This window comes from Neolamprologus multifasciatus, chromosome 15, assembly GCF_963576455.1.
Source record: "Neolamprologus multifasciatus chromosome 15, fNeoMul1.2, whole genome shotgun sequence".
Taxonomy (NCBI): Eukaryota; Metazoa; Chordata; class Actinopteri; order Cichliformes; family Cichlidae; genus Neolamprologus; species Neolamprologus multifasciatus.
The window spans coordinates 20,102,083-20,127,229 of record NC_140453.1 but is presented as its reverse complement, the minus strand read 5'-3'; the positions used below and the strand labels follow the sequence as shown (position 1 = coordinate 20,127,229).

Sequence of the window (25,147 nt, the reverse complement as noted above, 5' to 3'; positions counted from 1 at the left end):
AGATTAGTCTCTTAATCTGAGCCCCAACTGACATCTTTCCTATCTGGACTTAGGAAAATGTGTCACGGAGTGGTGTCAGGGTTATCTAATAGACTAAGGGAGAGGCGTGGCAAATTAGTTTAAAGATACCCCGCTCTGGAACAAACTTCGGGACTGGGGGACAATGCGTCAACATGTATTAATCCTCTATATCAAGATTACTGCATAGGTAATTCTGCATGACTCATTCCATCTTCCTGAGTGTCCCTGGCCTAACAAAAGCTCCACAACAGCTACAAGCAGTACAACTTAACACATTTTTATTAAGCTAATTTAAACTAATACTGGATCATTCTGTCAGCCTGTTTAACTACTGAAACAGCATATATCAACTTTGTTTAACGGACAAATATTAGCACTCTTTATCTTCAGTCACTGTTAACAGAGCTCCATAATATTTATACAGAACTTTCATTCGGTAAACTTTAATTAAATCTCATTTGCATAGGGATCATTTAAGACAAACACAACTGGGTAAGACATAAGTAGACAGATAAAACAAAAAACAAAGTAAGTGAAATAATCTGAATGAAAGTTATGAAAGTGACAATCGTTACGGCGAAAGTGCAGATCCTTAAGATAACATAAAGCCCAAGTTTCTCAATACTCCAAAGTTTAAAAATGTTACAAAGTAAAAACGCTACCAGCAGCAGTTATTTTCATCACTGTTTATCGTGATGCTTCTTTTCTCAGGGTTTGCTTTCGTTGCTTTCATGTGAGTAATTCGATCCAAACTTTTGTGTTCGTGACTTTGGCGTCAACGCACCGTAAAATCCATATTGCTGATGAACTCAAGGCTTCAATTGTGAGTTCCAAGCCTCACTGAAACCAACACCATGTCCATTTAGTAAATTATGGTCCCCATTGGAACCAAAAATGACAATAAAGCAGAGCATGCTTCAGGTTAAGAGTCATATTAATAGTCTTCTGTATACCCAACCTAAGCACAAAACACTAATGAATAGGGATGGGTATCGTTTAGGTTTTATCCGATACCAGTGCCAAACTGGTACTTTTGAAACTGTGCCGGTGCTTAAACGGTGCTCGAACTGGTGCTCAAACCGGTGCTCAAACCGGTGCTTAAAGAATGGAGAACACAAAATTGGTCCAAAAAACTCTCATGTTCAGCTGTTTATTTTGTAAAAAGGTAACAATGTTAGTATTTTCTGCAGCTATGGGGCATATATGGTATCACTCTTGGCTGGACGCAGTGCTTAAACAATGGAAAAAACACAAACTTTGTCCAAAAACCTCATGTTTAACTGTTTTCCACTTTTTCTTTGGTCATTTTAGCCTTTTTGGCCAGGGTAAAGGGAGTATCTGCCATCAAACAAGAAGACAGCCGCATGTAGCTATGATGATGTTTGCTAGTTCACCTTACATGCATTAATGTAATAACGTGGTTAGCCTACTCAACTTAAATTACACACGATCAACATTAAGCGACTCACGCAGAGAAGAACGGCTGCTGCTGCCATCATCATCCTTCATCATTTGTGCTACACTGGCAGGGCTAGGGGCCAGGACTCTCCTCTTCAGGTTTTTGGGGGATGTTGCTAACTCCGGGTCCGATAACAGGCACCACACCCGCAGTAGTGCACGGTGTGAGGTCTCGCAGCAAGCTATCAAATACGGTGCATTTCTCGGCCAAAAAACGCCAGGTGTTTCATCAGATTCGAGGTGTTACCTCCTTTGACAGTATCACAGTATCACCTTAAAGCACTTGTTGCAGGCTGCTGAGTTTGCATATTTTGCTGTGAAGTACAGCCAGACTTTTGACCGCTTCCCCTTGGGCATTTTAATCTGTAGCTCTGCTCTAAAAGAACGTACGTACCTGGACCCGCCTACTATCCTCGGAAACGTAAAATGATTGGCTAGAATTCAAAGTGTATCACATCTCAGGAAAAAAAAGCACCGAAATAAAGCACTGAAATGTGCGCTGCTTTTCGGTCTGGTTACTACTGTTTATGTCAGAACCGTTGCCATCATGGCACCGGATACTGGTACCCATCCCTACTAATGAATGTAGTAAGTAATAAGCAAATCTATGAGCCAACGTTTAAGAGGAAAGTTTGTCAGTTCTGTCAAAAAGACCCTCAATTAAACAGCAAAGTGCATGAAAGAAAGAGAGGGAGGCATGTTAAGTATACTCAGGCCCAGATCAGGAGGGGAGGGGACATTCGTGCTCTGGCACGGTTTAAAGAGAAGTTATCTAAAATTATGGTAAAGGATCATTAATGCACAATAAATGGTGGTAAGTTCACAGAAAATTTGAAAAAATAACTGCCACCCTTTCAAAGTGTCAATCTGAGATGAAGACAGAGTAATGACTACAATAAGATGTTATCTCTTGGTTTTAGTCAGTCCAAATTGCAGGTGTAGATCTCTTTTCTTTAAAAGATCGACACAAAGTACACTGCAGTAATCTAGACGAGCTGTAATTTGCATGCATTAGTGTGTCATTGTCATCGTGGATAAAAACGATCTAACCTTGCTGACATTCTTCAAGTGATAAATGCAAATTTTATTAATATTTCTGATACCAGACTCAAAGTCTCGCTAATTATTAACCCAAAGATTTCAACCCACGATTTTCATTTTAATTACACACTGATCCATTTCACCTTTATTCTGTGGAGGAAGTTATGACTCAGTCTTGCATTTGTGCCTGAGATAAATCTTAAAATGTGCAAACACAACAGGAACGCTTGATTAGCGTACTTTAGTATTACGCATAAAAATTATTGTCCAAAGCAAAGGCATAAACTAGCAAGAAAACGACAAGTTCAAGGGTCGAGCATTACAGCACATAGAGGAGATGTTTACTTTCCCGTTAATCAGTGAACAAACTCGAGAAGATTAACACAGTTTTTATCCGCCACATGTTAAGGATGGCCCAGAGTACTCAAAGCAGCCTTCTAAACACTCATATCTCAAATAAGCTTTAATGGAAGAACTGGGGGCAGCTAAATCCCCAAATGAGAAAGAAAGAAAGAGTTCAACATGTGAAGGGTGTTGGCTGTGATTGGTGATGCTTAGCCAGCGGAAACCTGGGACTGAAACGTTACTGCCTTTTTATTGTATCAAGACAAACAAACGCAAACAGTTCATGCGAGTGGTAACTTTGATTTGGATGCAGTTATGCCATCTGTGAAACATCTGGCACACTCTGAAATCAGCTTCAGCTTTCTGACTGTAGCATCTGGTGAGTAGGCAGGAACTTTAAAGTGGACATTAAACATTACCTGTATCAAGGATATTTGAAACCATGGATGCCTACTCTCAAAAACTCTCACAGATCTAACACTGTTTGTGAAACAGGGTTTAAGAAGCATCTAAAGTTCAAGTTTAGAGCATGTTTAGCATCATCTTGTGCCTATAAAGAACGTGACAGCACTGTGGTGCTGCTAATGGACCTACAATAGTGTATGTTAGCTAATTAGTGACCAATAAGTCTAAAAGACACTAAACCTATAAATCAGTCTAAGGCAGTCACTTTTGTACTACCCCTGGCTGCAGCAATGAATTCTACATAAAAAAACAAAGGATATGCTTGTGCACTTTCACTCTCTTAAGTAGGTACTTCAAACAAACAAAATAAAAAGAAAGATCTAACGACGGCCAAAAATATGGAGCAAGAATCCTGGATGTGCATAAAACAGCTTCTCAATGATGCGATCAAAACAACTTGGATTCCCAATGTTTGTTATCTTACGTTGACTTTATATAAAGCTCTCTCATAACTATATCCAAAAAATGTAGTTTATTGCACAGCTTCTGATGCGTAAACTACAAATAAACAGTGCACCATTTTGCCTCAAATCCTCGTACAGCACACCTCTCGGCTCAGTGAACCACACACGCGTGGCGGTATGGCCTGACTGGTCAGTCAAACTGGCAATGCTGACTTTTCCATCTTTTTAACCTGTGGCAACAACGATGTGTGGACTGTAATCAGTTGATAGCTTTAGTATAAACTTGGTGGCGATTTAAATAGAAGTTAAATAATTTACGAATGTGCTACATGTGAGTATTCATCTTTTTGCATTGCTAACAAACCACAATAATTCAACAAACCCACAGTTTAACAAGTTCAAAATTGATCAAAAATAATGATATCTATTTTTTGCAGGTAATCTATAAGTTATCAAATTTTAGGAAAATGCATTTAAAGTTTGCATCATTTGTTGCATGTGGTGTCACATATGTTTTTAAAAGTATCCAATGTAGACGTCTACCACATCATTTTTGAACTTTACTTATTTTTAGCCAGTGCCATTTAGACATTCATTAGATATCCAACCTAGTGAGAGTATTCAGCGGTTAAAAGTTAATTGGTGAATAGCAGGAATTAGCAGGAATTTTAAGCCTTTGTGAAAAGACGACTTTTCCCCTTTTCTTTTCAAATGTAGACGTTAAATAGTCCTCTGAATGGCTGACTGGATTTATCGCAGAAAAATAACGTCCACAGAGGTTTAAAGCAGTATTAGGATACATGTAAGCAATACAAATCAAAGGGAAGAAAGAACAAAATACAGGTTGTGAAACTGGGAATCAGGACTTACGTTGGCCCCACTGTCCACTGTTGGGATTCAGGTAGTTGGGGTATAGTCCCTGAGGTTTTTCCAGGCGATTGAGTACTTTACGGATGTTCATTACCTAATATTAAAAGAAATAAAAAAGAACATAAATATTTCTTAAAATTCTCAAAAGTTGCAAAATATGCACATTATATTTTATTATACAAGGGACTAGCTAGTTAGCAGACTAATTTTACTAAGTATCTATACACAACAATACTAAGATGTAATTGATATAAATTAATGTGAACTGTTTATCTCCGGTTTAGGATTTTTGTTTTTCTTTATGTAATAAAGAACTAATACTCTTACATACTCATCTTTATCTGGACTCTGGACTGGTATATTTCATTGCTTAGATATTTTTTTATTACAAAAAACATATTTTGAAAGTCTCTGTGTCTGTTACCTTCTGAGCAAACTCTGGATTTCCTGAGAGTCTGCTGAGGTGCATAAACTCCAGATGCAGGGTGCCATACTCTGCCAGGATGCTGCTACCACCCGATGCCCATGGCCAGTTCCTACCGATACCACTGCACAAACACAGAAGGAGAAGGAGACAGAAATGTATGTTAAACGCAAAAACAATAATAAGTGTGACATTTTTCGATTTTCACTGTATGGAATATTTTTTTAGGACATGCCAGAAACACCTCACCTCAGAGGTGCCCCGGGAGGCTTCCTAGCCAGATGTCCAAACCACCTCATTTGGGTGTTTTTGATATGGAGGAGTAGCGCCTCTCCCAAATAACTAAGCTCCTCATACTCTAAGATAGAGCCCAGACACCCTACAGAAGAAGCTCATTTCCACCGCTTGCATTCGTATCCACAGACTCATTCTTCTGGTCACTGCCCAGAGCTCATGGCCATAGGTGAGCGTAAGAACATAGACTGACAGCTTAGTTTTCATGCTTGGTTCTGCTGCACCACACCAGACTGGTATAGCGTGCAAATCACTGCTGATGCTGAACTAATCCATATGTCAATCTCCCGCTCCCTCACTCTTGAACAACTACAGCGATTACATTTCCTGGCTGGCTTGGGAACGCCTTGGTATCCACTCCCAAAAGAGCTGGATGAGGTCACTAAGGAGTGGGAGGTATGGGCTTAGACTGCTGCCCCCGTGATCCGAACTCAGATAAGTGACAGAAAACGGATGGATGAATGACGAACAAATGCATGACAAAAATAACGCAAATCAGAACAAATGAGGAACATAATAAAACTTTTAACTTGGGCACATACCCACAAACTTACAACACCCATTCCCATTACTAAACAAGCAGAAAGTCTTTAAAAAGCCATCTTGAAACTCTTACTTAGAAACCAAACGCCTTAAAAATCTGAAGACTGCTAAACAGTTCCTGAAAGTTTGATCTTATTTTTAAAAGTAATTACTATTCAACCGATTTTCACTCTGAAGGCATTTGCAAATAGATTCCTTAAATAAATAAAGAGCAGGGTATGTTAATGACACTAAAATTAAACCAAACTTTACACTCCGTTTGTTATATTTATGCACATGTCTGTTTTTCCCACAGTCTTCACCTGGCAGCACATCATTCTTTGAGTTCACCTGTCAGTCAAAAGGAAACTTGTTGGAGCCTGTTCTCTGCCAGGAAACAAAAAAAAAGGTGCGTCTGCTCTCGGGCCATATGTGAGAGTTACCAACCTTGGCGTGCTTGACAAGGACAGAAGACCTTGCAACTGGGAGTGTGTGCATGTAAGTGTGTGTGCTGGATCATTACAGCCACTGACAGATCACTTTCAGACCAAGGACTGATGACTCTGGTGGCGGTGCCTGAAGTAACTACTCATGAATACATATGAACTATTCACTACACTGTCAAGCACACACCGGGATGTCGGCCCTACAGCAACTACATATGGACACATGTACTACACAAAAACACACACACACACTGAAGCCGAGGAGACATCCCACAAATGAGAAGAAGGGGGAGGAGAAGGAGTGTGGATTGGGAGATGTGCTGCACAAACACACACACACACATAGAGACAAACCCACACATCTCTTTAAAGAGGTGGATGAACATACTAATTATGCCCCCCTTCTTCAACTCATCATGTTGCATAAGCCATAATTTGTTTCCCATTACACCACAGATTTAATCAAGTCAACCAAACACAGGGACGACCACTGCCGCATCAGGCAGCGAACACTGGCAAGTCTGGCAAGTGTCAGAAAGCAGGAATGGTGAGAAAGCATCCCATCACTGCACACCCTGATTAATTTGGGGGTCAGCTCCCAGCAAAAATTTAATTGGCACTGTCACACGGCTGAGATTGTGTATAAACACACACATATATTTTGGATTAAGTTTTTAAGCTACATTTTAGTCAAACACTATTCCTCCGTCTCCGCCGCCTCTCATTCAACCGTAGTTTTGATCTGTCTATCCATATTTTTTAGTCCCTTTATAAACCCTGTGATGAACAGTAAATCCTTTCGCTTGTGTGGGTGAGATTGATAGACAACGCACACCTTTCCAGCTCTCCCCTGTCCACCTCAATCCCCCTAAAGCCCCGCTGCAAGAAGCACCAAATCCATGTTAGGGAGTCTAAAACAAAGGAGAGTCAGACAAAACCTAAAACCCCCAACGGTGCCTCTCAACTTTCTTTGTTAAGAAGGGCTTTCTGCTTCAGGCTCTGGGTGTGCCCACTTAAAAAGGGGCATTTCAGAAAGATCCCTGTGAGCGCCACCGTTCCCAATCAAATAAGTTACCAAATTATGATGTAAAAATAACCTGGTGATTGAGTGCACAGAGTGGTAAAACCAACATTTTACACCAAGTTAATTATTTTATCGCTGAACGCGCTCTCTGTGCAGCTGTTTAGTTCTAAGGTGACAGCTGGAGATTAAAGCTCTGAAACTTCAAACTGGAAATGTTTTTGTCCCCTAATATAAAGAAGACATGGAAATCACTTCAATTTGTTACAGATCAAAGTGAAATTAATTTGATTGCTAATTTGATTAATCACACATTTCAGTACTTACAGCCTTTTTTTTGTGCAGTAACGTTAACAAATGTCATGAATATAACACTATGCTTAAATTACTGAATCAGTTCTGTGCTTGGATGAATAATCTCACTTCTTTCATTCTTAGCAAAGCATGCGATGCATGTTAGAAACAAAGCTTCAGAGCTAAAAAATAAAGCTAACATGTGGTTCCTCTAACGGCCACTTGACGTTGACTCCAAGAAATCCTCAGACTCTCGTGTTAAAATGTCCAACTTTAGAGTACTAAAAAGCGTTTTTACTACCAGTTTCAAAGAAACAGTTTTAGTCTCTGTGTTCAGTTTCAAAAACAGCTACTGAAACAAATTTGCACTGGGTGAAATGATGGTGAAAAATCTGCTCCACAGACGTTCACATCGATTCTTGTGGGCACCCAGAGCAATGTGATTGCAGAAGAAACTACTTGAAGAAAAGACAATAAAACTGTAGGACTGTTTTGGTAAGTTCTACAAATCTGTTCCTGTTGGTTTTTGTGAGCAAATCTTCGTGGGCTTCCAAAAACAATCCAGAAACTGTATTTGTGTGATTAAACACTGTAAGAGATCAGGTAGTCTTTACCTGGGAAATTCAAATAATTTGTAATAATTGTGAAGGTAATCGGTGCCATAATTAAAAAATAATCATAATTCCACAGAAAATTACCCTCCACATTTAGCCAGATACTAATAGTCTGGTGCAAATTAACATGAGGCTGTTTTGGATTACCTTTTCCCTTTTGCAAACTTTCTTTTTAAATGTTTGTCTCCTGGCTTTTTCTTGCACAAAAGAGGCTGCTCTGGTAATTACAAAAGAAAGTTTGGACAGCATTTTGTGCTGTTGTAGCCAAACAACATGGAGACCTATCAACAGCGAGATCCAGGTCACATCTATTAGAAGAGTGAAATCTCGAAGGGTGGTGAGATAGATGAGATGCTTAACAGTCTATTAATATTAATGCTAGCTCTGTAGCTAGGGACCAAAGATGTTGCCGTCAAGTAAAACACAGAGCTGCTTGTCCTATGTGAGCATAAACATGTGATTTATTTCCTAAAGCACATGCGTTCTCCTGTGTGAATGGGGCTAAAGGCTGACTCTTTGCTGTTGGATGCTCGCAGAAACAGTTCAGTGTGAACAAATGCGTGGATGAAATTATGTATTAATGCTCATAAACTCAATAATTTGGGGACAGAGATTCGGCTCTGCTCCATTTTGGACTAAATCAACCTGTGGAGGAACACTTTGTTATCGCTATTCTGATGGAAACCAGTCCCCTCCTGTACTAGGACTGGAAACTGGCCTCCATCCATCCATTGGCATACAGAACAATGCATCTGTCTTACACTATTTGAGTCTACTGTTGTATTTGACTACTGATGCAAATGTCCTAGTGGCTCAGTTTCCAGGGCCCTGTTGACAACAGCGTGCTCTACATCCCATTTCTCACATGGCATGTAATAGGACTTATTAGCTCTAATCTTTGAAACACATTATTTAGTTTATGCAGTCTTTGCACTACAGAATACATAAAGTGCAATATTATAAAAACATTGTACAACTGGTCAAAGTTTTGCCTCAGCTGGCTTTCGTCCTAATTTGCAGAAAATTTTCACCCATGATGTCTAATCCAAAGTTCTCCCTGTTGCCTGTTTTTCATTTTTTTTGTGCTCTCAGTGGGCTTCATTTCCACAACAGCGAGGGGTATGAAGGTTCATATTAAACTCTGGATGAATATAAAGTCTCGGTTTATTGAATTCAGTTCTCGAACAGTCACAGCGGTGCTTCTCACTTCTCATCGACATGCTGGCTTTTGATAAAATGTTGTGCCGATGAGCCACGCTTTATACCAAACAGTAATATTAGAGTGCAGCACACTGCAAAAACGTTTGGTTATTCTCTTTAAAAACCAAGCTGTAAATGTTAATCAATTTGCTACTGTGACCTAGAACTAGAGGACTTTCAGAGATTATATGAGGCTTACATCAGCGTATTAAAGCCGATATTGAACTTTCATTATAAGTTAAGAAGATGAGCCAACATGATCCACCTCTGATAGGAGTGATAGGATGCAGTTTGTTTGTTTAACAGGAACTCTTTTTTAAATTAATTTCCTTGCCTCACATTTCCCCTTAATATTCATTAAGGGGTAGATATTATGCTATGCAGAATTTAATCCCGGTAATATCTCTCTGACAGAACAGATTATATCACATTACTTACATTTGACTATTAATCATTCAGTCCAAACGGTAACTTATCACTGTTTCACTTTTGACTTAAGTTTCAAAAACCTATGATTCCAGGTCACTTGGGCAAAGTTTGACAAGGTCCTGCTTATTAAAACACTATGGATACATTTGAAAGCCTTCTTAGAAACAAAGCAATGCCATTCTTCCTAATTTTTGTACTCCTATGAAAAATTATGTACACTCCTACTGCTTCCATAGCAATTAAAAGGGTAAAAAGCAGCCAGGGGCTACTAATCAGACATACAGTGGGCCCTCGTTTATTGCGGGAGTTGCGTTCCAAAAATAACCCACGATAGGTGAAATCTGCGAAGTAGCTAACTTTATTTTTTACAATTATTATAGATGTTTTAAGGCTATAAAACCCCTCACTACATGCTTTATACACTTTTCTCAGACACACATGAACATTTTCACACTTTTCTCTTTGTTTAAACACTCTCAAAGTTCGATTTATCAAAGATTTATGTAAATTTGACAAGCTGAACGCATTCTGTACAGGAAACATCGCATGAGATTGATTGACAATGGTCTACAGCCAATCAGGACGCAGAACACAATGCACAGTAAAAAACAAACAAACAAACAAAAAAAACAGCATGCAAAATTGCACACACAAAAAATTGTTATAGCGAGGGACCACTGTACTTGATTATCTGATTATCGGCAAATGTGAGCACATTTTTGCTGTTTGCTGGTCTGCAGCATTCAGGTGTGTGTTAACACAATGCAAATTCAACCCATGCAAAAATTATTTTTTTTTACAAAAAACCTACACAGACTCTACAGGCCTCAGTTAGCTCATGATGATACCATTAGAAAGGCAAAAAACAAGTACGGGTTGTTTGGAAAGACTGCCAGGAGAAAGAGTCCGCTCTGAAAAGGTTTATGATGTTTGTGGTTCCAGTTCTGATTATATCCAGAAGTGAAAGAATGTCAACTAAATGTGGCCAGACTGTTGTTATTTTTCTCAGGTAAGAAAAAAAACTCCACTTTTGTCCACTTTCCAACTCAATCTAAAGTCTAAACTCAATCTAAAGCTAACCATAACCTCAAAGGTGCACTCTGCAGTTTTCCAACAAACAAATTCTTACCTTCAAAAATACACAATGTGTGTCTTGAAAGTCTAGTTCTGGTTTTGACCATTTTGCCGCCTTTGGTGCTAATCATGCTAACGTGCTTAGACTCCCTTCCCCGAAGTCTCCAGAGCATTGTTGTGCATTACGCTATATATGCTTCAAGAACGCCAAGACCAACTTAGTTCACTACATTTAAGTTCACTGTGGGGTAGGGCTGGGCCATATCATACCGTTCACGGTAATACCGGTATAATTTTGGGCAACGATAGAAAAATTAAATATCGCGATAGAATATGGGTAAAACGCGCATGCGCAGTGCCTTTGTTTTCATACGCACACGTCGGAAAAAGCATGGCGGCGAAAGCAAATCGTTGAATGAAAAGGATGAACCAGAATTGGTTTGTAAAAATGCTGCAACTTCAGTGGTGTGGAACTGGTTTAGCTTTCGTCCGTCAGACACACAACAAAGCACTATTTTTGGTAGAGCATGCTAGCGGGCCGTCATTATTACCGTGTTTTTTGGAAAACACGGTAATAATGTGGAAAATACGGCACTTAAAATCAATCCTTTGATTTTTCTGAAAATCGACAGTGCCCCTTATAATCCCGTGTGCCTTATGTATGAATTCTGGTTGTGTTTACTGACCTCGAAACGGTTTTATGTCGTACACGGCGCTCGAAAATCTGTCAAATGTTTTAGTACGACTTTGCTAAGCTATGAACCCGGACTGGTTGATGGATTGTCGGAGCATTACGGCTATCGTAGTCAGGAGCCTCGCGGAGTGATACGTACTGTGCTTCAACATAATATTACCGTATTGTGTGTGTGTATAACCTCTTTTTAAGTTTTGTGGATATTATACATGGTTATGCTGATTATATGTCGGCCAATTTCCACTGGAGATGCCTTTTGGTTAAACTGTCAGCAAGGAATTTGCATTTGCACTGTTAAATTTTTATATAACTTCAATTCACATAAAACAGCTGCTTGTTTAAGTGAAAATACCATCCATCCATCCATCTTCATCCGCTTTATCCGAGGCCGGGTCGCGGGGGCAGCAGCCTAAGCAGAGAGGCCCAGACCTCCCTCTCCCCAGCCACCTCCTCCAGCTTATCCGGGGGAACACCAAGGCGTTCCCAGGCCAGCCGAGAGACATAATCTCTCCAGCATGTCCTGGGTCTGCCCCGGGGCCTCCTCCCGGTGGGACATGCCTGGAACACCTCACCTAGGAGGCGCCCAGGAGGCATCCTTGTCAGATGCCCGAACCACCTCAGCTGGCTCCTTTCAATGTGGAGCAGCAGCGGCTCTACTCTGAGCCCCTCCCGGATGGCCGAACTTCTCACCCTATCTGGGAGAGGCCAGCCACCCTTTGGAGGAAGCTCATTTCTGCCGCTTGTATCCGCGATCTCGTTCTTTCGGTCACTACCCACAGCTCGTGGCCATAGGTGAGAGTAGGGACGTAGATCGACCGGTAAATTGAGAGCTTCGTTTTTACACTCAGCTCCCTCTTCACCACGACGGACCGGTGCAGCGTCCGCATTACTGCAGCTGCAGCCCCAATCCGTCTGTCGATCTCTAAGTGAAAATACATTGATGGTTTTTTTTTTTTTGCACTAATAAAGTTGTGGAGTTGTAAAGTATTTTGTCTAGTGTCAATTATATCATCAGCTATATCGTTATCGCAAATTTTCAAATGTATATCGTGATAAATATTTTTGGTCATATTGCCCTGCTCTACTATGGGGATAGCTAGGGCCTCAAGGGTTGCATGCAACGAATAAAGATCCAAAGCCTCAGCCCAGAAAACAAGTCATTACAAAACGATGCCACTGTGAATTAAAATAGTCTGCATTGGAGGACATGTTCCCATCCTCTTGGTGTCTTGTCCAATGTTCTTATCATTCAACCTCTAACGCCCACAGCTATTTCCTGGCCAGCTGCAAAACAACAAATCATAGCCTGCTAGTTTTCTAACCCTCCAGTGAATTCTGCAGAGCCAAAAAACAGAGGTTCTAATTCTGTGGTGCCAAGCTATAACCTGGAAAAACAGAAAAAGCAATACATCTCCATAAATTAGCATGTCACACCAGGCAGTGCCCTCTCGCGCTCCTCTAAAATTATGTCAGGAAGCACTCCAATTCATTTGTACTCTGTAGCTGGGTGAGGCCAATACTTTGGCCCAGTTCTCTTTGTTGTTTTCTCTGGAAAGCCTTTCACTGTCCCCCATCTCATCTTTGCCACGACCTCTCTTACCTCTCCTTTTCCTCTCGATTTCCTTTGCTGTACATCTCTTCCTCTGCGTCTTAAAATCTATCGTACTTTCCCTACGGCCAAAGAGAAAATGTGAATTGCGATAGATTCACAGTTAGCAACTTAATTAGAGCCCTTAGATCATGGCTGCCTTCCACCGCCTCAGGTTACAACTGAGGAGAGCTACGCTGAGAATGGATGTCTGGCTTTGTGTAGTTTGTTCTTTAAAGAAATCTCTGTACATCCTGAACGCTAGCCTTTTCTTTGCTTTTAAAACGTGCTTTAGGGCAGTGAGAGTGCATTGCTGCTGCATATATCTGTGTGTATTAATAACTGAGGCCAAAACAGAGGTGTTGTCATTTGCTCATCCAGATACATACAACCTTAAAATTTGAGATGACAGCTGCAGGAATGAAACTACACTAAAAGAGCTCATTGCACTACACTTATTAATTTAGTCACATAGCAATGCCGATACTGAAACTTAAACTCTTCTTCTTCTACCTGCTGCCTTTAGGGGTCACCACAGCTGCCCTCATCTCTCCCCGTCCCTGGCATTACCATCACTAACCATCTTGCTGTGAGGCGACAACTCCCTGCACTGCAGTGCCACCCTACAGCCTATTGCCATATGTTGAGATTTATCCAGCATTCTCATCGACACTGTTTGATATTAACTGAACACACTGCTGTTTGTATTGTCTCAAAAAGATCAGTACTGATTGGCCTCTTTCTCATAGCTCATTTCTAATTCACTCCAATTAGCCAGCTTTTTCTGCATTTAATGTTGCACTCAGTTAAAGTAGTGCTATTAAACTGCTATAATGTTAATTGTGAGGCACAGCAGGAACAGCTGTGTTGGTCTAAGTACATCTCTGTGCACACAGTGGGTGACATGACACAGAGAGACGGACACAGTGAGTTTATTTTCCTCTTTATAGCAGGGAGAGACCATGAGTCAGGGTGACTGCTGTTCACACGCGGCACAGAGCTAAGTAGCCGACCATAATCCGTAATTACTCGACGTAAATGGACGGGTATCAGCTGAACAGTTAAACCAGCAAGTTTCGACGTTTGCCTGGTTCTTTATTGTCTTTTTAAATCTTTATTTAATCTGCTTTTATATGTGGAAAACTGCTAACAGCAAGACTTGTACCTGGAGTTAGCCTTTGTGTAGTAAAAAGGGCAGAGCAGCTCAAATACACTGCATTTGAATCCAGTGAATATGTGACACAGCAGGGAATTTGGGCATGAGAGAATTTGTATTTTCTTACACTTATTTTTCTTGCTTCTTATTACCCTCAACCTCTTGATCTTGGTTGTTTACTGGTTTCTCTGCTGCTGCTATGCTGATGACATTCAGCACTTAGCACTCTTCCAGCACTCTTGTAGCTCTAAATTAAAATATGAGCTAGCTGCTTTAGATATTATTCATCAGTCTCTGCTAAGCAAAGAATTTCCAGACATGCTCTGGATTAACAAGTTAATTTTCCTATCGCATCGAGAAGAAAGGGCTCCATGACAGAGTGGCACTACAGGGTCACCCAGTGTGACAACCTCACTAGGCTGCACTAATAGAGCCGTTCTCAAATGCAGACCTATTAATCAAACTCCAAGACCCAAAGAGCTGAAGGAGCAAATCTGCCTCAAGCTGACAGTTTTTTCTAAAATACTTTCCTCTCTGAGATAAGGAAACGGAACGAGGGTTAGTTTTAACTTTGCAACGTCATGAAGATGATGACATTGCTTTTACAAGCTGTTCGCCTGGAAAGCAAACACTTCCCCACAAGTTGCTGCGTTTTGTAATGCAGAGGGCCGTGGTGGGGGAGCCACTTCAGAAATGTATACAGCTCTTTGATTCAGTCTGAAAAAGGCAAAAAGATTCATATTTTCCCATAAATTCATCCCACGGTGTCAGACCTCACATATAAATACCTGTTCAGAGGTACCACTTAACATTTCAGCATGATTTCTTTGCCACTTGTCATTTTAACCAAGTCTTTTGTTGGAATGGTGATGCAGATTCAAGCACTTTTTAAATGCCTTACTGCCAATCAGAGGTGTGCGTGTGTGTGGGAAGCAATCATCACCATGATGCCTGTAGAGAGGAATGAGCAGCTAATTTCAGGGTGGAGCACGGATCCAGATACCTCAGCAAAACCTAACACATACACACACACACACTTGCACACTGACACACATTTACACAATGCCTCATCCCATTAAGGCCAGTCAGTATGCAGTGCAGTGGGAGTGATTTGCAAGGGCTTTATCAGTCTGAATGTTAATAGAAGAGCTGTGGGACTCACTGGCCAAAGCAGATAACGACTGGGAAACTAGTGTGTGTGTGTGCATGTGTGTGTTTGTGTTTGTGTGTGTGTGCCTGTGTGTAAAAAAGTTAGAGAAAGTGTCAGAGGAAAAGGGACATTAGTTTAGTTGGTAGTTATATGTTGTCGGTTGCTAAAGCACAGCAACTAAATACTACACACTGTATTCTGCACTATACACAGAGACATGCACATGCAAACAAAAGTCATTGCATTAGGTTAAAGTATTTTGGCTTGCACACGTGCCAGTGTGAACATAGTACATTTCTATGTACTCTATATTTGGATTAAAACCCAATCGATGTAGAGGTTTTAAGACCGATGCAGATATCTGGGCCAGATTTAATAAGATATGCAACAGGGTCATCTGCAAAAAGTGAGTTTGTGAGTTCCTACCACTTACATCAATCTTGTAAATAAAATCCAGTTAAACATAATATTTTCTAGTTACTTACACAGCACAAATAAAGTTATTCTTTTCCAAAACCCTTTCATCACTACCCACCTTATAATATCTCGATTCAGTAACTCAGTGTTAATTAACGGGCACGCTGCAAAGGTAGACGATGAGTCATGCTATTCTAAGAAATTAAAATATGAGTAATCTATTTCTTAAAGACTGTTATGTGCTTAGTGTATTCCCTTTCCCTTTGTCTTAAAAATAACATTAACTACAAAAAATTGAATTAAGCACACAGAACATATCAGAAGCACCAAAAAAGGAAAAAATAATCATGTCAAATGCAAAAACTAGTTTAGAGAAGCACTACCCCAGCCTTCTCAGTGATGCACCTCTTCACCTTCTCAAATATTTAAAGCTCATTTCAGGGACAATTGTGTCTCCGTCCATTTGGCTGCAGTCCTGCCCTAACACGGCCCAATCTGCAGCAGATCAACCAGAAAAAAAATCATTTGGATCTTAGCAGCATTTTCCACTCGGTTAGCAGCAATCAATGGATTTATGTACAAACTAAAGGTCACGCGGGGTCGGAGAGGAAGGCCGGGCCAGCCTTTGACTCTGTATGAGGAACTGTTGATTTATTGGATATTGCAAGCAAGCTGGTCCACCTTCAAGTGCCTTTTGAAGATAAATCAGCTGGACATCAAGACAAAATTTCTCACGTTGATGAATTATTCCTTTACATTCTCTGACGGCCTTCAAAACCTTCCATCGTCCTTTGTTCCTGGTGGCTTGTCATTCAAAGGATGAGACATGTGATCAGCTCTTATGACCTTTCATAAATTATATTTTTCTGTAATGAATTTGCAATATCTCTATTTAAACTTTGGTCTATACACACCATAATGATCCACGACAAGCAAATACGCAGATTTTAGTTTCAGGTTTTAAATGTTAAAGTGAAAAAAGAAAAGCTTTTTTTTTTACTTTACTTATAGCCATGAAACTAATGTTACAGGTACTGAATGCATCATTGGTATTTCACCTGTTCCCTCTAGGGTTTACTTTCAATTTGCAGTTCTGTCTACCACTGGGTACAAATTCTCCAGGGGAAAAGGATAACACTTTTCCCCCAGTAGGTACTGGTATTGTTCCCTAGCTGAAATGGTAGACGGGGGAGTAACTATGGAAACTCTACATGCTGGCAAAAGAAGAAAAAAGTCCAGCATAAAGGGAAGGTGACGCGAGGGTGTGACAGAAACCAAAAGCAAACAAAGAGTGGAAAGAAGAAAACAAATAAAGAGCTACTCAACAGTGTATTCAGATGTGTTCCTATTTTATGATTACCATGTTAACACGTACTGAACATACCCAACCAGACAGTGAGTGATTTCAACCTGATGTTCAGATTTTCTTTTGAGATTTAGTAAGATAAAAATTATCTCAAACATTTCATTTCCAAAATACTCCCAGTAGAACCCAGTAAAACACCCTGATTCTTTAACATGTGCTGTGTTCAGGCCAACACAGGTTTATCTTAAGCCTTTATTAATTTGTCTGAACACACTTGTAATTCCCAAAGGAAACGCAGCGAAAACCTTTCCAAAGTGAGGAAATTGCATTTATCTTGTTTTCTGAAATTAACACAGGGCCATTGAACAAACAAGATTCACTTAGTATAGAAGCAATATGATGTTTTAAACTGTGGCCTTATTTCTTATGGTCTCTCTTGGGCTCTGCAGATAGCTGCAGGGTAGAGCGATGAAAGGCTACCGACAGGGAATACAAAGAACAAGGCCATGGAGTGGAGTGGACTTGGAGTACGCATCCTGAAACAGAAGGAGATACTGGGTCACTGTAGATAAGATGGATGACCTGAACAAGGACAGAAATACAAGGGACTGGTATGTGAGAAAAACTTTAAAGAAAAAAATGGAGAGGAATTAAGGAATGGAGTGTAAAACAGAGAAGGGAGGACGGGGGGATAAAGGGAGAGATGATTCATTAATTGGGCCTCGTTTGCAAGCGTGTTTTACAGATTTATTTTACCTCAATCTGGGTCAAGGTTGCATGGGCAGTATTCTAACTCAAAACTATCCTACTTCAAAAGCACGTTCAATTTTTCTTCTCAACTTCTCATTTCTAAAATCTTTTGAACTCTTCTTGCTTCGTTTCTCTCTGACCTGCACATAGTGAATTAAACATAATCTAACTTTGACTGAGTGTTGTTTATCCCACAGATCATTCAGAGCTGTCACTCTGAGTTTAGGATTTCTGCAACTGACCTCTACCTCTCTCTCTGTATAATGTCTACATGGTCTAATTTCCTCAATAGACTGTTTTAATGATGTTTTAACAACAAAAGAAATGAAATAACTAAAATTTTCAAAGGACAGACGAGTTTTTCACCAGAGAGACATATTGATAACACTTGTCTGATATGTATCAGTGGATATGGAAGTTTAGATCTATAGTTTTATAGATCTTCTGGGTCTTTACATAAGTCAGGATGGGATTAAAAGCTACCATAAACCCCATTGTCTGTTGGATTACATTACGCTTGCCACTGATGGTTCTGCTGATCTTTTATGATATATCAATATAGTAGCATAGGGATTCCCAGATGGTGCATATCTGCAACAGTAGGAAGGGGAGGAAACAGATATATTGAAATGATCTTGAAATCTTTTATAAAAAGATGATAAAGAATAACTTGCATTCTTGTACTCAGTTTATTTTAAGGATTCACAACCTCACAGATGGCTGCAATGATCAGTGTCTCTAGCTAATCCCACTGGAGGAGTTGAACAAATACCACTCTAATTCACATTACAGTTAACAAATACTATAGTCACACTAGGGAAAACAGGAGTTGCCAGGACCAGAACCACTTGCAGTCAGTTTCTGTCTTCAAGTCCCTTCAAGTGGAGTCCCTTACTGGAAAGAGAAGTGTTGCAGTCAGGTTGCCCTCATCATCTGAGAATAACTGCAGTCAGCCCAAGTCAGACTTGTTACAATACAAAAAAACAAGGACATACACCTATCAGCCGAAACCACGATAAATGTCAACTTGCGTCTGTGTGTCAGTGAAACAACACAACTGGCTGATAGGTTTTGCAGTTCAGATGGTGGTTGGATATATGGGGCCAGAGTTCAGCCCACTACCATCGCTGTGCTTACCGAATTTGCTGTAACCCAAAGATTTTCTGTTCAGGGTTCACTGAGTATCATGGCCCTGTCCCTATATCTCTTGTACAATCATGGAATACAAAGAAACCTAACACCTTTTACAAAGTCTGGCCCTGTAAGGAGTTCTTCCTTTGGCTCATTCTTCTGTTAAGGTAAGAACCAAGGTGTCTGTTAACAAGTATACAAAAACTAAAAGACAAAGTTTATGAAATCTGGTGGCGAGGAATTTGATAGGGAAAGGAAGAACCCATCGAATTTTCTGGCAAATCTGGATCATTTGAAAAATAACTTAATTAAAATTGTTCTTCTCAAAAAAGAATCCATTAGTGTTGCAAAGAAACCAACTTCCCAACATCTTTATAATGCTAATCTGTCAATTTCATAGACAAGAAAAGAATTAGCTTAAAAATAGCAGTTTAATAGCCTACACTCTCTGTTGCTCTGTATATTTGTTCCTGTAATTTGTTTCCAGAGTTATTTGAGTGTGTGTGTGTGTGCGTGTGTGTGTGTGTAGGAATATGGGGTTGTGCTTGTGTGGTTCTAAGCTATCATAACTCAGTCATGCAGGTAAAGTCATCATCAACAGCAATCTGCTCAGGCCTCTGGGGATCATGTATGTGTGCAGAGCCACATACATGTGCACAGACATGAACACACACACTCACTCACTCACTCTCCCTGGGGTATTTCTCCCTTCAGGGAAGAGGACAAGGCGGGCAGAGTCCATTCACCCATACAGACAGAGAGAAAATTAATTTGTTACAGCGCGCTTATCGTCATGACAACCTGCCTTTTAATTAACGGGCTGACAAACAGCCTGGATGTCATGTCTCTCTTTGGGGAACGACTGATAGAAAGAAAATAGTGCTCTCCTCATCATGTGTGACTGACAGAAGGACTGTAGCAAAAAATAGTTGCAGACCTCTAATTGTTTTTGTACAGAGATACTCATATTTTCATATTAAAGACCCCAAAATGTTATGTGCTTATTGGTTGGAATTTATTTTAATTGCTTTATAGTTCTAATTTTGGCATTGTGCACATTTTATTTTATATAAAAGCAGTATGAGGGTTTTTTTTTTTATATGGAGGTGGTTTTGGTGGAGCACAAAGAGGGTTTCAGCCAGAGGAAAGGAAACATCACCAGCACTGCCATGTAACTAGCCTGTAACCCCAACCTCTTTGGGTTTGTCTTTTCCAATGCAGTTTAGTTTGAAGGATGAAGCCCTGAATGCAAAAAAAATCTAACTGTTTCTGTCTGACAAGTTTGCTCTGTCATGTAAGACTAAAGCATTTGAGCTCAGTGTGTGCGAGTGGGGAACAGAGAGGGGTAGACTATGGCGCTCCTTAAAGCATCAGGCCATCAAAACAGACCTGCCTGAAAGTGGACTGCTGGGAGACAAAGAGCAAGTGTGTGTGCTGTCTGTTTGTTTTACCTCTTGAGGTTAAGCAGAGCCCAGGGGATGCCGGTGGGCGTTTTGAATGCAGGCAGCAGCTTCTCGCCCAACTCCACTGCCTTTCTGCGAAACACCTGAGAAAGAAAAAGAACAAAAATAAATAAGTCATTACAAGATGGTTCGAGCAGCTGATGTATGCCTCTACATTTCCATGAATTTTCAGCAGAAAGTATAATTCAACATTTGCAAATCTCCATCTCTGCTCAAAATCCAAGGCTTACACCTGTAGCTCAGTGCTTCCCCCATCCTTCCACTCTTTATCCCTTTATTCCAGGCTTTTCCTCTTTCCTGTCTGCTTCCTTTTATCCCTGTAATGTTTTTGCCAGTATCTTTCCTTGCCTGCTTTACTGTTGCTTGGAGCTATACTGATGTTTTCCATGTGTAATGTGAGGAAACTTTAGCCCATTTAGTTGTTTAAAATGTCGCTGACTCAACATAGATATCTTAAAAACAGTTTCTGACTACAAAAAAAAAAAGATTTATGGCTCTCCAGCTTACGTCTAATTCACCATTTTACCATTATATAGCCAGCAATGTTTAGTTTCCCCTCTATTTAATGTGTTCCTGCTGCTTTCACCAAACTGATTGCCCAAAGAAAGTAAGATTTGCAACTCTATCACAATCTGTGAGGCTAAAAGGAGAAAACCGCCTGAAAAAAACAAATCAAATTTTGATGCCTTAAAGATTTTCCGCTCACTAGAGTTAACAAAACTTTAGCTTAAACGTGAAAGCAAAACACATCTCAAAAAAAACCAACCAAAAAACCAGCAGTGAGTCAGCTTTCCATCCAGAGAAAGCCAGACTCGCGGATCTTTGATCTTCTCTCATCCCTTCGGTATCTTTCAGGATGAGACATCACAGCCTGTGCTGGTAAACACAAGCCTGTGGTGTGTATTTAAGTGTACTAACATCAATTTACACAGTTACGGACTGCTAGAGTTGAATTTTCAATGCATGTAACCTTCAGATCCATTTGGACCCACCACAGAGGCCCAGTGTGGCTTTAAATAGTGTCATGAATATTCAACCTGAAAACAAGAGCAAATAAATCTGGAGCTCAGACTTGCAGGAAACTGGGAAATGATGCCCTATAAAAGTGGATTTGTACACTTTTAACTCTTTTAATTTCAACAGGAATGAATAATGCTCATTCTTCTTAGATTAGATATGGTAATATCTGGTGTTTTTCCTGGATGTCTACTACTCCTTGGTTGTTTGCAGTACTGTGTAACAGCCTAAAAGCGTGACGTAAGACTTGATTTGTTTTTAAACCTGTATAAAACTTGTGCTAATCACGTTCTTGGTTCCACTTTTTTTTCTTTTTTTTAAAGCACAGTTCAGGTGTTTTCTGCTGCAACACAACAGCAAATTTCCTCCTCAGGGCTCGCAAAATCGCTAGCCCGACGTCCCGGGGCTAGCAATTTTTCCAGTCGGGCTACCAAAATCTAACTCAGCCCTACCGGGCTATCATAGGAAAATATATGTCAGTACTTTTGCATTCTTTCGCCAATGTAGCTGAGTAATTATGTCATTGGCATCGATGAGCCACTGTCAATATGTGACATATTGAAATCGCGTTTGAATTTGCGCTTGCTTTTTGCTTTCATTTTCATTTTGCGATCGCGCGAACGGTGTATAGAGAGCGGCAGCACTGATTGGTGAGTGACGATTAATTGCGCACCAATTCCTCTGACATCGTCTTATCACTCATTAGCTTACTATTCAAACGCGACAAGTGAAATCTCTCGCAGCAAGCTTAAACATGTGAGAGGTTGAGTGCGCAAAGAATCGCTGATCATTATGTAAGTACGTGTGTAAAAGCAGCAGGATTTACGCTGGTATTTTAGTTCTGCAGAGCCGAAGAAGGGGCAGGCAAAGAAAAGCCGATCACAAAACGGAAAAGATATGACAAATCGAGCCCGTTCTCACTCCCGAGGCGTAACATGGCGACGTTTTGTCACGTCCCGCGGCGTTCCTGAGGAACGCGAAAGGAGACTTTCGGCGTTCTTATGGTACGCGGCGGGTTATGGCTGAAATCCAGTGCAATGACGCTCCCGCGGTAACCAACGTTCCAGCCCTGTATTCCAGCCCTAAACCTAACCTTATCCCTAGCCCTAACCATAACCTTTTTCCTCACCTTAAACAGGACTTAAATGATGTTAAATAGCGTGTTTCTAAGCTATTTGAAGGAAAGGAGCGAACATGTGTAGATTGAGTCCATACGGTTCTCATATTTCCTCATTTTTCCGAGGTCGTCATTTAGGAATGTGGTGGGTAGCCGAAAACGTAATATGTTGACGATTTGTCACCTAGCCTAAAGACTATGAGGCAAAAAGAAAGCGCAGCTTTTTTGGTTTCATGGACAAAAGAGTTTCTGTGGCTGGAATATGACAAGCTAAATAACATGATGTTCTGCCAGGTGTGTTGTGAGTTTCATTTGATTTCTGAGTCGACAAGCGCCTTTGTTACTGGGACCAGTCATTTTAAGAAAGACCCCATCAGAACCCATGAGAAATGCAAGAAATGCATTATTGCCCAGTCTGCAGTATCTTTCCCAGAACAAACACCAATTGCAAAAAAACATACTACAAATAAACCAAGCACAACAAGAACTCCTGAAAAAGCTGTTTAGAACAGCGTGCTATATTGCAAAGAGTGAACTACCATTGGCAGAATTTAGCAGTCTTTGCAAACTTCAAAAAGCAAATGGCCTAGATCTTGGTTCCACTTGCCTCTTACCCGTGACTTCAGTGAAAATTTCAGATTCAGGATCTGACACAGACTGATTCATGTTCTACAGTTCTTACAAGTTCATAGAAATTTCTGTTCAATTAGAACCAAGTATTTGAGTTGATGATTGTAATTTTTACACAGTTGTTGTGATTTGTATTTTAACAATTTTTTTGATTAATTTTTGTTTCCGTTACAATATTATACTTTAATGTATAATATTGTAAAGGAAACCAAACGTAAAAAAAAATTATTTTTTTATTCGGGCTACTTAAATTTATTCTGGGCTACCAAAAACTGAAGAATGCCTGCCCGAAGGGCTACCAGAGATTTTGAAATTTTGCGAGCCTTGCTCCTTGAGTGGTGATCTCTTATCAAGTGCATTTAAATTCCCCATCTAATCTTTTGTGTTAGCAAATCTGACAAGACAGCTTTGTAGCAGTTCTAGCCGAGGGCTTTGGTTGTCTCCGAGGTGTCTGATTTTGTTGGCTGTAAAAGTGAAGTGTACTTCCATATTTGGCTCCTGGTGTGAGTGTACTAAAGCAGTAAAGATGAAATGGGATTTGGCCTAAGACGTAGTGGACAGTTTGACACTGCTACCAGGGTTTCAGCAGCTTGACTCAAACTGGTGCTGCTGCCCACTGACACGAATGAGATTGGCTTCATGTCTGTTAATGCAGCCCACATGGATTTGGACTTTTTTCTTAGAACTTGACTCTAGGTGTAGAATTAAGTGGCACCTGTCCCACAGATTCAAGTCAATCAGATCCTGCCACACCTCTCATAAAAAGCACCTCTGAATCCTCTTGTTTTTGTGCTGTTAGGAGAGTTTTTATTGAGACCACAAAATGTTAAAAATCAGAAAGCTTCAAAGGGTTATTGCTAAAAAAAATATATATATATCTTTTGAACATTCATGACCAGTGCAAGACAGAAAATGTGAAATCTGGGATAGATCATCAGAATTTCATAAGACTTGACTTGCTTGGTTTCCCCACAGTAACATGGGATTTGAAGGTTAAGACTTTAGACTTGTTTGTGACTTGCACATGTGAGACTTATTCCCACTTCTGGGAGCTGCCTTAGTTCATAAGGGGAGAAAAAAAACAACAACACCAGAGATGTTTCTTGTTGAAATGTGTGACTGAACTGCATAGCGCTAATTCTTTCAACCAGAGGCTGCTATGTAGCTCGCAGTCTTGCAACAAGGTAGAAAATATATGTAAAGTTTTGCCATTCAAAGCCAGTTCAAGCTTATTTAAATTTAATAGCACATGCAGATTTTCATGTTCACAGTATTAAGATGGAGTTGCTGTCTCCATCTTGATATTTTTGAAACCAGATGTCACCAGCAGTGTACAGTTAGCCACAAATATCTAAAGGAGATGAATTCGCCAGCTTTCCTCCAATATTTTGTGACTGACGCTGTGAAATAATTGGCTGATGATGATCATCCCAAATTGGTATTTAATCACCTCGAATGAAGGACCGACTAACTATCCAACTACTGCTAATGAGCTCTGTTGTTATTATTCATGCATTATTCTACTATATGTGGAAATGTGCCTTTTTACACACACACTGAGTCAGAGACAGTGCAGTATCACACTGCGTCATGAGCTGGCAGCTCTGTACTCGAGGGATCAGCCACTCAGCGGGGTCTGAGAGACGGGGGCAGGAGGGAGAAAAAGATTTGTGAAGAAGAAAAGCTCAAGAGGCCACTCGTCAAAACAATGTGGCAACTCTATGACTTTCTCCTCAAAATTCAGAGGCAGGAAAGGTTACTGAGAGTTAAACTAGCGAGAGAGGTAACAGGAATGTGGCCAAAATT

General features: G+C 40.3%; 1 protein-coding gene across 1 annotated transcript in view; it reads right to left on the bottom strand.

Moving 5' to 3' along the window:
• The window catches only part of man1a1 (mannosidase, alpha, class 1A, member 1), a 177,805-nt gene that overhangs the window by 22,444 nt on the left and 130,214 nt on the right, over positions 1-25,147 (bottom strand). Inside the window, 3 exon segments of the mRNA XM_085133304.1 lie at positions 4,605-4,698; positions 5,029-5,152; positions 20,566-20,660. Coding sequence (XP_084989430.1) covers positions 4,605-4,698; positions 5,029-5,152; positions 20,566-20,660 — 313 coding nt within the window.